The 18,884-nt window shown below is 33.0% G+C and overlaps 2 protein-coding genes across 2 annotated transcripts; one reads left to right on the top strand and one right to left on the bottom strand.

Moving 5' to 3' along the window:
- Window positions 1–6,438: 6,438 nt before the first annotated feature.
- LOC145589757 (phospholipase D alpha 1-like) lies at window positions 6,439–12,165 on the bottom strand. Its single transcript, XM_081646444.1, has 4 exons — window positions 11,844–12,165; window positions 11,446–11,563; window positions 7,558–9,457; window positions 6,439–7,244 (listed from the first exon to the last, which is right to left on the bottom strand). The coding sequence occupies exons 2-4, from the start codon at window positions 11,536–11,538 to the stop codon at window positions 6,808–6,810; spliced, it is 2,430 nt and encodes an 809-aa protein (XP_081502570.1). The 5' UTR covers window positions 11,539–11,563; window positions 11,844–12,165; the 3' UTR covers window positions 6,439–6,807.
- Window positions 12,166–17,020: 4,855 nt separating this feature from the next.
- On the top strand, window positions 17,021–18,010 carry LOC145588035 (ethylene-responsive transcription factor WIN1-like). Its single transcript, XM_081644672.1, has 2 exons — window positions 17,021–17,152; window positions 17,554–18,010. Exons 1-2 carry the CDS (start codon window positions 17,064–17,066, stop codon window positions 18,008–18,010), a joined length of 546 nt encoding a protein of 181 aa, XP_081500798.1. The 5' UTR covers window positions 17,021–17,063.
- Window positions 18,011–18,884: the final 874 nt, after the last annotated feature.

Here is an 18,884-nt window from a genome sequence, read left to right as displayed (position 1 = left end):
ACATATTTGATTTATGATAATCCAAATAGGTCATATAATACATCATATAAAAATGGATATAGGTCATCTCATGTTATACCCCGTTATCTATTACGAGGGGTTTAAGACGACCAAAAAATTAACAAATTCTACAAACAATTAGACGTGCAAAGAACTCTAGCATGGAAGTTAAAAGAAAACTATATATTCCACTTTAAAGTCTAATAATGTGTTTGATTGAAATACTATATTATCCGTCCATCACTTTAATTTATGTGATTCTAGTCAATCTTATACACTAACAATAACTTTATGCAAAATCTATGTAGCTAAGCATTCCCCACACTAGAATAATCTACATAGAGTATATTCGTTAGCATGTAAAATTATATTAACTAAAGGAATAAGATTTCCTAAGTTTACAATAAAATATATGGCAAAGGACATGAATTACATGATAATATAATCTATTAATCTACAATTACATTGTAATCGTCATGTAATTAGGTACTCTGATATTTTAGTGAGAATTTTATGGATGAGAATTGTCTAATGTTGAATCAAGTGATAGGGGTGGCGAATCTTTTTTTTTTTTAGTCAAGAGTGGGTCAAACAGCTGCTCTTAATTGCACTCATTAGGGTTTTCATACTCATTTTATCTAGTTTTGACTATATATTATTCGCTAGATCACCAATTTCGAGTAATACAATTTAATCGGATAAATTTATCAACTTATAAATTTGACCGTAAATCATAACGAATAAAATGCATATGTATTGGTATATAATCAAAGCTACTATTTTAAGTATAAATAATGTAAAAAGTTAAACTATGTTGTAATTTATCTTGAAGAAAAGATCAGAGCCTGTTTTTTTGAGTTTCTGAGCAAAGCATCTTACTTATTCTCATCAGAGTAAAGTATGTGTCAGTAGACCAAGCAGTTTATTTTTACTCAATATAATAAGACTCAACAGATTAAAGTAGAGCAGACTACAACAGCTCAAAAGAACAAGGCTTTTCTTTCACCGACTTATAGGAGTAAATTTAAGGGAGAAAGATGTGTGGGGGGGGGGGGGGGGGGGAGGGACAAGTTGAGAATATGTGTGGACAGAAGTAGGAAAGGGTCAAATAAAGGTCATGGGTTTGGCTTTCAAGTAGGGTAAGGCGGCTACATCTAGCAACAATAAATATTAACCCAACTTGAAGTTGTAACCAATTGAAACCTAAATAAAAGCAGTAGGAAAACAAAACAAATTAAACTAAGATACAGTGATGCTTCAGTAGTACTTCGTAACATTTTTGAGCTGTTCAAGGTGGACTACACCATGTGAAAGTTGCATGTGTTTTTCCTTTGTTTTTTTCATGAATTTAACTGATTTTTTCTAGTCAAGATTTTGGGTTGTAGGCTATTAACTTCTTGTTATATGGTTTGGGGTATTCGCCTTTTCGGTATGATCTTTGAAGGTAGTACAGTGAAACAAATTATGTATTATTATTCCACATATTTTTGAGGCGAGATTCTTATTCTATTTTCATAATTTAAGATGTTTAAATTAAAATCACTCTAAAATGAGGAATTTATGATCTTAATCTAATTTTATCGATTAATTAATTGTTTTCCTGTTTAACAACTTTTTTTTTTCCTTACGAACTTATCAAAATTTAATGACCCGATCAATCAAATGCTAAACACGGGATATTTGTCCGTTCATTTGACCATCACTAGACGTATGAAATGAACCTTTATGCCCAAGTTGCAAAATTATCAACTAGTATCTCACATGTACGTCCCACACTTTTCTTGTACCTATTTTCTAAATTGTCCAACCTAAATTCTAATGGAGTAAACTTATCCAAGTGGTCAACCCTCGAATATTCCCACCTTGTAACGTAGTCATTAAATTAGTAGGAGTTTGATGTGACCATTTTTATTGGCTCTCCATTAAATTAGTAATACTACATTCATTTTATATTATTTGTAATATAAGGTATTATTTGTGATATATAAAATATTAGTTCGTTTTGTATGTGGATAATATTAGTCCGTTTTGTGTGTGGATAACCACATCGTGTGACCACTTATAAAAGAATAAAGTTACCACTATAAAACTGACAAAATAACCCCTTTAATACTTAATGATTAATAACCTCTATAACACTAACCAAGTAACCTTATAATATTGACGAAGTAACCTCTTTAACACTTACCAAGTAGCCCTTATTACGCTTGGCTCGCTTGTGAAGCGACCCTTATACGATGTGACCAGCCACATATAAAAATTTATAATAAAATATTCCTTTATTGTAAATAAAAAAGGGGAGGTAGTACAGAGTAATACAACTTTTCCATTTCAATATTGCAGCGTTTCCGTTCAAGGGATTCTAATTAGGGATGACAATGAGTCCGAGACCCTACCCAGACCCCATCGCACCCTACCCTAAAATACGGTTATGGGTCTTATTTTTTTTAAACCCTATGGGGAAGGGTAGGGTAATGAGGTGGCATTGGGTAGGGTAAGGGTCCATGTATGATGTTTTAAGACCCAGACCCTACTCACGGACCCATACCTTACCCAGGCCCATATATGGACCCGCATAATATATTAACTTAGGCAAAGTTTCAAAATCAAATAGAAAAAAAATCGTAAGAATGTTAATTTTGTAGGATGTTAATGATGAAATCGAATATAATACGAAAGATGACTATAAATAGTAGACTATTAACTTTCTAGTTGGACACTTAATTTTACAAGATTTAAATTGTAATAATGAATAATAATGATTTGTTTATTTATCAATTCTAATATTTTTTTTTATTTAATTGTTTTCAATATGTCAAATTAATCGGTCATGTTCTTATATATGTATTAGTTTAATTGCTTTTTGCGCTATACATGCAATCATACAATAAAACATACATTAAAAAAAAGACGATTAAAATTTGGGAAAAAAGTTTAGTAAAGGTCCTATATTGAACCCTAGACCCTACCTATAGCTTGCTAGACCATACCCAAAGGGTCCGAGTAAGGGTCTTGGAATTTCCAAATAAAGGTCCAGATAGGATATGGGTATGAATTGAAAATTTCGGGTACGGATCCAGGTATCACTAGACCCCTACCCATTGCCATCAGTAATTCTAATATCTCAATTTGATTTCAAGTTGTAAATATTCATATATATTTACCTAGGTTGTTATGTTGGCTACACTTTTTTGTTTATGAGCTAATTATTTTTAGGAGCGCTATAGAAATTCACTATGATTTTAATCTAGCCACTAGCTTATTATGTAATCGGCACTAAGTTACTAACTCAATATGAATATGTCTTTTCTCGCCTATCTTGCTATCCAAGGATGTATTTAACTCGTCTCAGTAAACCATGTATGTATAAGTGTATAACCTATTAACCTATATGTTCTTTTGCCTATTGATTTTCGCAGTAATTTTTTAATAACACTATGTTATGTTACAAACTTAGGCCCTGTTTTTTTGAGCTTCTGAGCAGAGTAGAGCAGGAGTCAGCAAAGCATAGCTGAGCAGAGCAGATTGAAACAGAACAGAGCAAATCAGATTAAGTATTATTTTTAAGCAGAGCAGAGCAGATTGAAGCAGAGCAGAGTAGAGCAAAGCAGCTCTAAAGAATCGGGGCTTAGAAATTTTTGCACCAAGAGGATAGAAATTGCAAAAGCTAATAGCAGAAACACCAACGCCAAACACGTCATGACATTTACATAGTAAGCTAATCACGTATCAATGTATCATCCTACACCACCAATTAGAAAGTTTAGAACAATATAAGGAGTTTAACAACTGTCAACTTCTTGTTCGGTTTTCGAGTGTGTAATGCCAAATGGAGAGATCTTAGAGTGCCACCTGTTGCTAAAATATCTAAGAATCCATTGGCTTAATTAGGTTTACAAGTTATCATAAATTTTGGCTTTGTATCAATTATTAAAAATTTTGTGGTCCAAAAAATAGACCGAAAGTGAAACATATTTTGAATGGTTGATCATTATTTGTTGATTCATTGCTTTCCTAACTATCTAACTCTCCAAAATTTGGAGGGTTTGTGTTTATTTCAAATTTTAGGCCTCATATAATGTGATGCATAAATTCAATCATAGATTGCACATCCTAGATCGATTATCATCGACCACTACGTAACTATCAAAAGCAACATTTCTTATAAGATTACGTTAGTAATAATTACGTTCTTATAACTTATGGACATGCCTCATTTATAGTCTTGTTGAGTACAAGAGCAAATGAGACATAACATGAGCATCTTCATTAATAAAGCATATTTTGTTAAACAAAGCTAACATAATTTTAAGTTAACCTCATTTGAATTATTATTTAAAAAAAGTACAAATATAATATAAACACCACAATGGAATGAAATACTTATCTTGTAAGGTTAATATTGACGCATAGCATAAATTCAAACTTCAATCAATATCTTAATTAAATTAATCCTAAGTTTGGATTAACCAAGTATAATTCCAATTTTAGGGGTCATGTTCTAATGATCTAAGTGATAAGAATACTTTCTACTTCGTATGACTTTAGAATAGTTCCACAAAATAAAACTTTTTTTTTTTGATTGATCTATATTGGAAGAACTGAAAAAAAACCTACTTGTCAATGCCATTGACGAACTTCAAAAGTTCTAAATATTCAACCTCATCTCCATTGAATAACCATAGAGGAACAATTAACATGGATAGGATTAAAGAATAACAAACAATTAATGGAAAACTGACAACTAATCTTCAAAAAAGGAATACGATATTATACATTGAATACAAAGTACGTGGATAATTGGATAAGATCAATTTTACTCTTGCACTAATTGATGGATTTCTTTTCAAGTGATTCCCACTTTATTTATTTATTTTTTTTATTTTTATAAAATTCTCCCAATAAATATCATGAATTAGGTATCTGATGCTCATTTTCGACAGCCATATTCAACGATAAATGCAAATTCATTGGAAATTTCTTCAATTGCAATATATTATATCTTCCTTTTGGTTAACCATGGTGTGTAATCTTTCAAGTTGATTGTGTTGGTTATCCACACTTAGCAGAAAATCATTGTTGGAGTAGTTTATAGTTTTTAGAGGAATAAGGAAAAATAGTTATTGAAAATTTTTTTTGCGTATGTTTTTTTGTCAACTTAGGTTCAGTTTTCTTCAACTCCAATCAATTCAGTTCAGCTCCAACCAGTTCAGTTCAAATTCTAATTTCCTTCTTTCATAAACAATTCATTTCAGCTCTACTCAGTTCACTAAATCAGAACAGACCCTTAATCAATGACCATTATTTACATAATAATAATCAACGGTGTAGATTTTGTTTTTATAATGACTACAATTTTATTGTAGCCATTGCAAAACCGTTCATTTATATTAGGAAAATTTTTAAATTACCACCCAAAAATAACATCTATTTCAAAATAACCACCTGTTTAATTTTTATTTTTATTTTACCACCTCTTAAATTAAAAAATTACTCAGATTTCCACCTTTTTCAAAATTCCGGTGGTTTTTCCTTCTGTGGCCCCACCTCCATTTCCATTTTCCGCTGCATCATCGCACAACCTCACTTCACTTTCTCTCTCCTCCTTCTTACTTAAAACCACCATGGAAGGCAGAGGAAGGAGCCGCACTCAACGAAAACACTTCAAGCAAAGGGGAAAGAGGAAGGAACCCTAATTTTATAACAACTCCCAATTTAATCGAAGTAGGAACCCTAATTTCATAAAACCCCCAATTCAATTAAAATAGGAACCCTAATTTAAGAAACCCCCCATTTCAATTGAAGCATGAAGCCCATGGACCCTAATTTCAAAAAAAAAAAAAAACTCAATTCTACCTATTTACCCTAATCATAGTGGAATTTGGTGAAGGAAATGCGAATTGAAGTTGGGAGAGCTATTTTAAAGAGAAAAATCAGGGGGAAAATCAGTCAAAAGGGTCAAAATAGCGGTTAGTATCCGTTAGGTGGGGCCCACAAACGGAAAACCCACTGAAATTTTGAAAAAGGTGAGAATCTAAGTAATTTTTTGATTTAAGGGATGGTAAAATAAAATTAAAAAATTAAACGGGTGGTTATTTGAAAATAGAGTTATTTTTTGGTGGTAATTTAAAAAATTTCCTATATATTATTCTAGTGATAATACAAAATTTACATCAGTTAGGAGTGTTCTTATTTCAAAATTATGATTAGAATAAGGTGACTATTATTAGTATCATCAGAAACTCTAAAAGAGTATGTGATTATTAATTCTGGACAATTAGAGAATATTTGCCATGTATGACCATGAATCATCGAGACATCAATCACCATAACTACAATAGCTTGATTTAATGTTAATAAGCCTCTAGATTTACCAAAAAAAATAACTCCAAAATGACACAGATACTTTTAAATGCAGAACATAATTGATGCAAACTGAAACAACTGTCTTAAACCATAATCAAAGCACGAACTAAAGCCTGTTGCCTCATCTTAGTAAAAGTAAGCCAAAATGGGGAAAAACTTCACAACAAAGTACATACGTCGATAGCCTATACAGATTCTATCATCAACAATCTTAGAGATCTGTTACGAAGGCAAGTCGACTCAAACAAAGATTTGGTAACTACCAAAATCACTGAAAAATGAAAATAAAAACTCCTTGTCAAAACCTGAATACACCTGTAGAAAGTCCGAATTACCATCCTACTAAAAAACACAGCTTTATTATTCTGCCTAATCCCGGTATGTTTCACAATAGCATGACTGCATGAGTAAAAGGGTTGTTACCTCTCAGAATGGATTAGCTTAAGTAGTCAAGATTGGTGGAAGATAGTCAGATTTAGTACCAAGCACTCGTGCCTTGGTATCAGGGAAGAATTCAGAGCCTGGGAACTCCGTGACATCTCCTTCACTAGATATACCAATAGGGTAGCGAAGCAGGTGACCAGGCAAATCACGCTCAAGAGATTCGCTTGAATAAAGATCCCAGTATTTATCTGCAGCTCGGTTTACCTTTTCAGCGCATTCGCTGCTTTCAGGCTGATTGAAAGTGTCATCAAGCATGCCAAGGTGCTCATACCACAGGGCCATTCGGAATCCATGAATTTGACCCTGTGCTCGTTTGTTCCTAGTTGCCAAGTGGTATGGTTGGTAGGCCCCCATGGCTATTTCGGAATCCCTTGCACCATCCATTGATCTTTGGTTGATATTGGCAGATCCAACAATTATGTATTCATCATCAACTACAGAATTTTACACAGCATATAAGTAGCAGTCATAAACTAGTTGCACAGACAGTTTGAAAGTTTTTAAGGTATGAGGTTTCTATAAGAAAATAACCATCTAATTAAACTATAAGATCCATAAATTAAAGTGCAACAGTTGTACAGATGTACAGGAGAGTGATAATCGACATTCTACCTTTTTTGGTGGAATAAGTGTCCAAGGTTTGAACTGTTGTAGTGTAATAAGAGGAGAGGGGAAGGGGAAGGGGAAGGTGAGAGGACGGGGGAGGGTAAACAAATACAAAGAGTGAAAAAGATGTGAAGAGCATACCAATCATCATTTTTGAATGGACATAAATCATAAATCGCCGGTTCTGCTGAGCTCTTTCATAGTCAGAGTCAGGCTCAGGCTGTTCTGAAGGTTCATATTCACCACTCCTCTTCATCTCCCGGTTGGCCAAGCAGAAGAACGTCAGATAATTCCTAGGATCCTCATCGCTACCCTGCTTCCGCAGAGCAGCAATAATATCTTTATACATCATTGTCATTGTCCTCCTTTGCCAGTCTAATATAGCCTGAACTGATCCACTTTCCGGCATTCCCTCTGGCCACATTGGAACAACTACGTAAACAGTGAACCTCTCACCTGCTTCAATCTTGTTAACTATCTTTAAGGAGAGTTCCTTGGGAATCAGATGTAAGGCACCGATTTCCTCATTCTTGATATCATCTGTTTGCTCCCATGCAAATGAGCTTCCAAGGAAATATTGATTTTCAATGTATATGAAATTCCTAGCTCGGCGAATTGCATGGATATAAGCATCCTGGATGCTTCGATCAATAATATTATCCTTACCACTGATAAGTCCTGCTTTGGCTGCCTCTTCAGGTGTGTCAGGGAAACCAAAAGCAGCACCACCGTCAATTGATCTAAACAGCTGAACATTCCAAGTCTCAGGGTCATCATGGAAAGTCACTGGTGAGGGAGGTATTATATCATCAAGTTCCCTCAGTGGGATTAGAACATCTTTCCCACCCTGCTTTCTCCATCTCTGTTCAAAATTGAACAAGACATCCCAAGCAATAGGTCCTTCAAGACGAGAGTGAATGTCGTGCCAAGGTTCCCTTGGCCCACCTTTTGTAATTGCACCATCAGCAAAGTTAGGTTGATGGAAATCATCATGATGTGCAGTGTCAAGTGTCCTGAATAGTGAATGGAAGGGAGTATCATACCTCCCATCACAAAGATCAATACCCCCAACAAAACTTACAATCCTCCTCTGCTCTGACCCTCCTCCAGGCATTGCACTGTCAACCGCAACAATCTTCTGGTGATGAGTAAACATAGTAGAAATCTGTAGATCCTGAACCATGCTTCCACCATTATCAGGATTGCGAGGGCACAAGACACAATGTACCTCAGAATCACGGAAATATTCCTCAGTTTCTTGATCATGTGTTGCCATCAAACCATCCTTCTTCAATAGACCAACAGATGTTCGGTCATCCCACACAAGCATACAGACCCTCACACCTTCATTTGCCTTCTTCTTAAGCAGCTCACCAATGGTTATGTCACCACCAGACTTTGGCCTCCTTGAATCCCTTACCAGTGCTATCTCAGTGTATACAGACCATCCAGTTATGTAAATCAGGTGTTTTGCATTAGTAATTGCATCAAAGATATCTTCCCAGCACCTGTGAGGCTCATAATACTTTCCACCCGCAAGAGGTATCTTTGGAATAAAATTATCTGGGATATGGGCATCCTGGTACAGAGAAACTTTACATCCTTTCCTTTGTGGGAAAAAGGTGTATGGAACTCCAGGATATTTTCCATTTCTAATACCGTGATTGAAACTCTTTTCTTGGGTAACCTTAAAGAATTGCAGCTTCACATGAATCTTAGCACCACTATCTAGAGGGTTCTTCTCTCTATCACAGATGTCAACCCATTTGTCAACTTCTTCCCCTTCAATGATTTCCTCGACAGGTACATATGCTCTTCCAATCAATGTCGCCCCAATGGGATTATCATCTTTCACAGTGAAAATAATATCTGAAGCCAAATGAGCACAATATATATGAAATGACTCATACCATCTGGGGTTAGAAGGTTCATTTTCTATCATTCTAGTTCTCCCAACTCTAGCCTTTTCAAGATCAATGGTTGCATACATTTTAGGGGTTCCTTTCCCAACACCAACAGACTCCTCAATATTTGCCATAAGCTGCAAACAAATTATTTGCCAATATATCAGAATATACAACATGACACACACAAGTTCACAGCAGAGAAAAACAACTAAAATAAAGAAAAAGGGACTGACCAGAACAACATCAAATACAGGAATCTAACACTATCAATGATTAATACAGAGGAGAAGATAACATAGTGATACTACACCTATTTTTTAAAAGATCAGTCACTGGACAAGCTTCTTGAACTGTTCAGATAGTTGCCAATGTAAGTAGTGCACAGCAGCAGGAACATTACCTGGAAAGCTGGAAGCTGAATTCTCTATTCAGAAAGCCTAAATGAGTTTTATAAGATTTTGGAAGACTGACAGCATTCTGAAGGAACACTACCTATGGCAACTTAATGTCTTAACACCGTAAAGAACAATGGAGCAAGGGGTTTCCTTCCAAAAAGATTGCCTATATGCCAAGTGTTGATATACATAAGATTTGATGGATAACCAATTAAACATATGTATGCTCTTTGGAACAAAATCTTACAGGCCCTGTTGTTTTGAAGATATGTGGTCGTCCAGAAAACTTATGTTTCAAGGGGATATAAGGCGAAAGCTATATAAGCTATTAAGAACAAACTCATATTTCAGAGTAACAAGTAATAATCTAAAGAGACAAGCAGACGAGAGTTTTAAACAAACAATCGATAGTTATTTGATGCATGTTTTAGTGTAACTTGGATACTCATACTCCATTCTAAATTAAGATCTCTTCAAAGTGGAAGTTTTCCAATCATTTGGAAGAAAGCAGCACATTGATGAACTTAAGTTCGAAATACATTAGAAAGTAAGATGTGAGTCATAGGCTTCACCGAAAAGTTGTATTAAGGACAGCTGAATATGTAATTTTCTCTGTTGGACTGATGGTGATGGGCGTAAAAACGTAAATAATGAAGTGAAAAAAAAATAAAGAAGAGTACCAGCATTTTAAGCATCGCTGGATTAGAAGAAGTGAAGAACTACAATATTTTCCCTAAAGTGCATTAATCCATCCTTTATAGCAATCTCTATGAGCTAAAATAAATCAGATGACAAACACAATTATTTGCATTTTACAGTTACAAAGCTTAAAAGAGTAAGAACATGCCACATTCAGTTTAAGATAGACATATGACATCTTTATTATCGAGTATAATTGACCCTCTTTAGAAAGCTGCATGTTTTCCAGTTTAATTACTCAGTCCCTATTATGTAACATCCAAATGAGGATACACAAAGACTAAGGTTGACAACAAATAGACGTCCTCGGAAATTGCTTGACACTATGTATCTCTCCATACTCCTCCCCATTTTATTGGCCTTGCACCCACCAAACAAGTCTTGATGGTTAAAAATTTTTACAACCATCAAAATTTCTTTGAAATAGCCGAACATTTTACATATTTCAATTGATCACCCAATTTTATTTGTTTGATTAACAGCTATCACTCAACTTTCAACCCCAAGATCCAGATGCCAAAAAATATTATATCCAAGTTTTTACATGATTTGCTGAAATTCAACTACATCTACAAATCCCATCAACAATTTTCCAAATATTTGCATGGATTTAATTTTTTTTTGTCAACACTTTTTTCTTAAATAAAAAAGCATGATTCTAATACAAGTACAACTAAATACCTCAAAGCACATTTAATGGGAGATTCTATTAAGGTTTCAGATACCCTCCTTTCAATGGATGATGATGGGGCCTAAAAGTTGACCCCTTTTTAATCTTACATCTATTCATCAACTATAACTTTAATAACTTCAGATTTAATCATAGTCACATAAATCACAAAAATAAAAATACTGTATATAAATAAAATCTGGGTGGCCAAATTAAAAATACACCACAAAGAGTGGATGCCAAATTAAAGTCGTGACGGGTGGTACCCAATACTTGGGATCAAATCCCGTCTATATTATTACTCTGATGTGCCAGAAAATAAAGAGACTATATGTATATATAGAGGAGAGAGAAAGACCTTGCGGAATACACCAGGTTCGCTGCCATGGTGAAGATCCTTAGCATCAAAAATCGTAACATGTAAAGTTCCATGCATCAAAATCTGCTCCATTTTCACCTTTTTTTTTCAATTTTAACTGAAATCAAAACCAAAATCAAATCAGTTTTTTATGATCTGCAAAAATTCATCAACCTCATCACTTAATTCATCACAAAAATCCAATCAAATCGGACAAAATCAAAAACCCAGCAGAAAATTCAAATGAAAATAAAATCAATGTTGATCAAAATAGCTAGATCAATGAAGCAATTCAATTATGATCATTGATGAAAATGGATGATAATTACAATAAATTTTAATAATAATTATAAAAAAAAAAAAAAAAAAAAAAAAACAGAGAAAATTAGAATTATTACATGGGAAAAATAGAAATAGGATGAAATAATGAAAGATCTGACAAAAACGAGGATTTATAGGGGGAGGTGAAGAGAATGTGTTCGATTAAATTAATGAATAGATCAAAGATGGGATCTTGACTCTTGAAAAGGTGGGGTTTAGTGAGTGGATTGCGCGTAAAATGGAGAGAGAAAATTTAGGAATGTCAAATTAAATTAAAAGAGATCCGTAAATGTTTGAGGATTGTCTAAATTTTTTATGGGACTACGTAAAGTTAATTTGTAATTGTACTAATTGTGTGAATTTATCTAATTTTGATATTTAATTTTCAATTATTAGCTTCTTTTGTATGGATGGTGAGTATCGCGATGGATAATCATTTTGATAGCTCGGTTTTAACATTATATATCATCGTAGTGAAATTAATGGTATGTGATATTATGTGACGAGTGCATGTGTCATGCGCGTAGATCAGAGTTCGTAAAGACAGTTACAATAATACACGCTCCACCTTGAGAATATGCCTACAAAGAAGTATTATTGATTATTGTGTGCAAAATGCTGAAATGTGAATTGAAGGAAACTTCACTTTGTTGTTTTTAGTGGAAATATATGTTCAATTTAAGATTGAAGATTGAGAACTTGAGGTAGAGGGAGAGAACTCAAGAGAAACATGAGGTGAAACTATGTCAAATTGAGGAGAGCTAAGTTGGATCAATTCCCCGTCAAAAAGAAAAAGAAAAAAAAAAGTTGGATCAATTTATTTCAATTGGGCTTGTGGACAAGTCTAGTTGCAATTATAAACTGTGATCTTGTCTTTATGAGTTGTTTGATGGTTGTGTTTTATTGTGCAAGTTAGATAACCTATGTTAAACCTTAGACCATACACAAGCACAATAAAATATCGCGGTTCAAAATTAGGAGATTATGTGTATTGTGAATAACTAATATCAAATACGAAATACTTTGTATAATATTAAAATTAAAAATTGATTAATAGTTCACTACAATGATATTAAAACATCCAAATTACTTAAAATAAGCAAATAATATGTGTAATACAAGCATCAAGAGATGATCTTGAAATTTATGGCAACATAAATACAAAAATAAGAAAGAAGAAACATACTTTGTATATGTTAGTGTTAAAGAATAGACCTCTCAAGTATCACCATATGTAAATGTCCCACATTGATTGAAAAAGAGAGAGTTAATCACTTTATAAGACTAAAGGCTACTTCTCCTATTGTCACATTGTTTTAGAATGGAACTTCCTTTGGACTTGTGAAGTGGAGTCTCCCTATTGGTATTTTTCTGAATATCTTTTATATATTTTATATTTTGTAATATTATTGTCAAAAACATTTAACAACTACGCATTGCACGGGATTTTAACCTAGTTTCTTATATAGCTTAATATTTTTCTGCTATTATTAATTAACCTAGCTTAGACTGTAGTAACTAGAGCCCATAATCTAGTTATTTGGGCTAGTAGAGTGGCCTAGCTCTATTCCTGTCGTTTCACCAATGCCCCCCTCCCCTCACACACAACAACAAAAAAAAGGTGTACGTAATAGAATCATACAAGTCAATAAGTCATTGATTTTCCTTTCAATCAAGAACACCTTGTTAAGTTTGTTAATGAACGACATAGATTTTGCAGCTATTTTGTTGAATATGGGCCGCAAAAGTGGGCCTGCATGGCCAACTTTATACCAGCCTAGGCAACCTATGAATCAAAGAAGCTTTGCTCAATCCAATATCTATAATTTGATCAAGTAAAGTTGTAAATTTTTTTTGACAAGTAAAGTTGAAAAATTAAGTACAAAGTATATACTAATGTTTGAAACTTGAAAGTATAGGGGAAAATATGAAATCTTCTATTTCAAGTATAAGTGGATGGTTCTTCCAAAAAAAAAAAAAAAAAAAAAAAAGAAAAAGGTATACGTAGATGGCGAAGTTTGAACATGTGATTCTTAAAGTCTAAAGATAAACTCTCCACAATCTTCAAGATGCATAATACTTGCAACACATTTGACACTGACAAAGTACTAATGTACGGTACTTCACGATTTCTTTTTCATGCTTGTATAAATGTATAATGCTCGTAACCCTTCAATAACTACATGAAGTAATTTCACTTAAAATTCTAGATAACATAAAATGCCTTGAAGTAACCTTATCCTAAGCTAATGGCAACAATACATCCATCATTGTTTAACCTTAACACCACCGTCCATGCATGGCGTCCGTGCCCATACTTTGGCCATATCCCTTTGGCTGGCTGGTTTAAGGCTGCAATTATATTTATTAAAATTAATTATTGAAGCAATAAAGAATTAAAGATAACAAAGATTATAAATTAACGCATCAACAGTATTATCGCACACTTCCTTACGACAACATAATACGGAGTAACATATCTCTTGTGTGTCACTGTGTCAGTCAGTCAGTGTGTGTATCTGTCAATCTGTGTATGCATGCACATGAAGGTGCAGTTTGAAATTCTGAATGATGTTGACGACAAATAAAGAGTGAGTTTAATTTATTTTATACTTCGTATACTTTATGAAGTATTATATTTTATTGTATGTGACATTGTAGATTGTTATACATTCCCATAAAAATGATCACCAACGCCAACATTTAGTGTGAATAGATAACTATACCCTTACTACTTCACCATCCCTTATCCTTCCCAACGACGACCATCACCACCACTTTGACCAGCGACTCACCATGTCCACATCCCCCTTAATGACGACCCACCACCTTCCCTCGCCGGCAAGAAGGTGGTGTTTTTTTTTTAAATTTCCAGCAACCGAAGCCCAAAACCGATAACCGAACTGGTAACCGGTTACCGAGTTTTGGGCTCTGATTGCCGAAAATTAAAAAAACCACCACCTTCCCGCTAGCGAGGGAAGGTGGTGGATCGTCATTGAGGGGGATGTGGTGGGTCACCAGTTTAGGTGATGGTGGTGGTCATCACCGATCAGGGTGGTGGTACCAAGGTGTTAGTGATTGGTGGCAAGAGGGAAGATAGTGGTGAAGTATTAAGGGTATAGTTGTCCATTCACACTAAATATTGACAGTTTTGATTATTTTTTATGGCGGCATTTAACACACCCTGCCATTTGGTAATTTAAAGTTCAATTTAGATAAATTATATATTGGTTACATTATTACAAAGTATATTTTAATTTATATATCAAAGTAACACACTCTAATACATTACCTTTTTAACAACTCTGAAAAAAAAAATTGAATTTGATATTATAAAGCTATATTTATTTTGAGACAAATATAACAAAACCCTACGAAAGAATAATATTTTTCTCTGTAAATATATATTGTACGAAATATATCACCATATAAATTTATACAAGACCTTTAATATTTTTTAGAAGAATTATATAAATTCAGCTAAAGAGATCCTATAAGGCTATAATAACGTAGTACTAAGTATATTACATGTGCTTGTTTTATCTCCACCCTACCGAAAAAAAAACGAACGAAAAAGAGGACGTAATCACTGAAACAAACTCCAAAGTGTAATTACTGCAATTGGTTGCTAAAAAGCAGCTTATATTTATCTCTCCTCCAATCACTTTACGTTCAAAGGAAAGGTATAATGACGCAAGCCAAATTGGCCTAATGTACTGACGTCTATTATTGGGAGAAGGCGACTGGTATGACAATCGTTATTTATTTTTTGTACAACCACACAATTTATTTTTAAATAAATGAAAAGTAAAAAAAAATAAAAAATTTAGGCTGATACTTTTAAAATTCTTTCCTCATTTTGCAATTTGTCGATTATTTGCTAGGTAAAGTCTTTTGTTTTTTTATGCATGTGGATATTAATTTTAATAATGTTGAAGGGCAAAATAACCCAAATTTGAAACTAGATATGAGATTTAATCTAAATTGTATTCGTATTTAAAATTACATGAACTGATGATTATACTTACAGATGGAAATTAATAGTCTAATATATACTATTATCTAATAATATTGATCATTTTAAAAATCTAATTTGAAAATATTGTAACTAGGTATGGATAGATGTGAACTAAATCGGATGACTCATCAATAATATGTGACCTACTTTGAAATTTTAATCAAACCATAATACTCCAATCCATCGTAAATGTTACTAATTTACTAATTGCAAAAATTGAAGTTATTTTTTTAAAACAACTTTTACAAAGTTACTAGCACTTGTGAGTGTTGTGACTAACATTATGACATAATAAATCCTACAAAGTATACATCATTTTTGTTAATGAAATTTTTTAAGATACATACATAAATTACTTTGAAATCTGAAATAAATTATTTGCCTACGTAACTTAATTTCAAGTTTTCCTATTTTTTTTTTTCTGTTTTTTTTTTTTTTGAAAAAATACTAAAAAAAAACTTAATTTTAAGTTAATCGAGCATGATAGGTAAACAAAAGCTACGCTTATATCATCTTTCAAAAAAAAAAAAAAAAGCTACACTTATATATATATATATATATATATATATATATATATATATATATATATATATATATATATATATATATATATATATTAACTTATAAAAATTAATTTGTCTAAAATAAATTTAATAATGTGAACCAAACATAGCGTAAAATTGATCCAATAAGACACATATGAAGACTTTGACTTAGCTTGTAAGTTTTTTACTACGTACTTACATGACATAAATGAAAATATCAAAATTTTAGCGATGGTAGAGACACGGCCTCATGGGGTGGGATTGGATTGTACGGACTAGTGGACTAGCAATAGTGAAGAAGCAAGTCTTAAAAGCTTTTAATTAGTCACTGATATTATTATTATTATTATTATTATTATTATTATTATTTAAAATTTTATATGCACTGATATAGACATAAATGAAAATGTAATAAACAAAAATTGATCTCAACTTTTAGACGCCGCACTCCTTAAAATTTATCAACTAAACTAGATCATGCAGCTGTCATCTATAAATCAAAAATTATAGTAATACGAGAAATCTATAGAATGAGACAAATTTAGCAAAGGAGCCGACAAATGAGCCTTGTTCTAGTTAAATGCATTGTGGGGCATCTTTGATCTACCTATAGACCTCAAATCACTTACGTATACCTTTAACTTGAATTCATCTCCATCTACCCACACTTATAATTAGCAACCATCCCAACTATCCCATTGTACTTTGCACACCCACTATCACTCCCAAATATTATGGGACTCTTACATTCTACTAAGAAGTTCAGAGGTGTCAGGCAGCGCCATTGGGGTGCTTGGGTTGCTGAGATTCGTCATCCTCTATTGTACGTACTTCATTCTCTAATCTCTACTATACTATTACTATAAAAACCCTAATTTTTACCTCTTTTATTTTAAAATCGCGTCACAAAATAAAATTTCCACAAAATCAAGAAATTTAACACTATTCCTCTTGGTATTGATCTAATCATGCGTATTGTGTGTAATTTGTACATAAAATCTTGTTGGAGTTATGGTGTATTTTTAGTTCGACTTTAATTTACTTACTGATTACTGTAAAATAATACATATTCAGTTTATGAATTTTATCAATTTTTTTCTTGATATAGGAGTATTATATTGTGCATAGACTCAATACTCAAGGCAACAATAATAATCTAATTATGAATTTTATGTGAATAGTCATGATGAATTATCTAAACTTGGAGTTTTATAATTTGTGAAGGAAAAGAAGAATATGGTTAGGGACCTTCAAGTCCGCCGAGGAGGCGGCTAGAACCTACGATGAAGCGGCCGTCCTAATGAGTGGCCGGAAAGCTAAGACAAATTTTCCTGTCACGACCAAAATTGGCTCAAGCAATGAGATAACTTCAAGACCATCAAAAGAACCATTATCAAAATCACATCCAAATTCTAGTGTTTCATCCCTCCTTAACTCGAAGCTTCGAAAGTCATATCAGAAGTTGTGTCCTTCCCTCACTTGTCTAAGGCTAGACACCGAGAACTCCAACATCGGAGTATGGCAAAAGCGGTCCATTGGAGGGCAATCGAACTCTAGTTGGGTAATGACCGTAAAGTTTGATGCAAAAAACAATGTTGAAGCACAAGAAATTAAGGGTGGAATTAGTGAAGAAGAGAAAATTGCGTTGCAAATGATAGAGGAACTTCTAAACAATTACTGATCATATAAGATAATTAATGCCATGCAATAGTATAGTACGAAGTATATATACTACGTATATTCTAGCTATGGTTAGACAATAGTACGGTACGGTATAGGTATAGTACATAAAATACTTATTGGGTAATTATTAGGAATAAATTATGTGATTAGGATTAAGGAAGGTGTGTTACTCTAGGAATCCTAAACTAATACACTTCCTAATTACATAATAGAAGTATATTCTTAATAATTATAAAGTATCAATTGGCTGTTATTAAATAGCAAGTTTTTTGAAAAACTAGCTAGTGTATTTTGATTGCAATTAACTTTGTCATTTTCTACTTGATGGAAAAGTTATGGCCTTATAGGATGATATATACTCCGTATATACTTACGTATGTGGGAATAACAAATTATACACATTACGAAGTAGAATTTTGTAAGCAAATACATTTATTAATATATTATTATAGTACTTCTTATGCTCTTATTGTGTAAACTTTGAATAAATTACAAGTGATATTAATGCAATGCAATTTTAATAAGATTGTGCTTAATTGATTTAATTTCTTAGAGGAATCATAGACATAGCTTTGTTATACATACCGAAGATCTTGATGAGCTTCAACAATATATAATAACTAACGTGTGTAAGATACATCAATGTAACGCGATTTTAATAAGATTGTGTTTAATTGATTTAATTTCTTAGAGGAATAATAGACGTAGGTTTGTTATACAAACTCTTTTGCTTTAGCAACCAGACGAAACATAGTTCCCTCCTTTTTACTTTGGTAATATATACACCATAATACCGTGTGTATTTGTGTAAGACACTACATTGTTGAAGAGTGCAGTGTGTCTTTGCCTCCAGAATGACCAACTCCACGATT

This window comes from Chenopodium album, chromosome 17 (genome assembly GCF_948465745.1).
Source record: "Chenopodium album chromosome 17, dcCheAlbu1.1, whole genome shotgun sequence".
NCBI classification, from domain to species: Eukaryota; Viridiplantae; Streptophyta; class Magnoliopsida; order Caryophyllales; family Amaranthaceae; genus Chenopodium; species Chenopodium album.
This window is presented reverse-complemented; position numbering and strand designations above follow the sequence as displayed.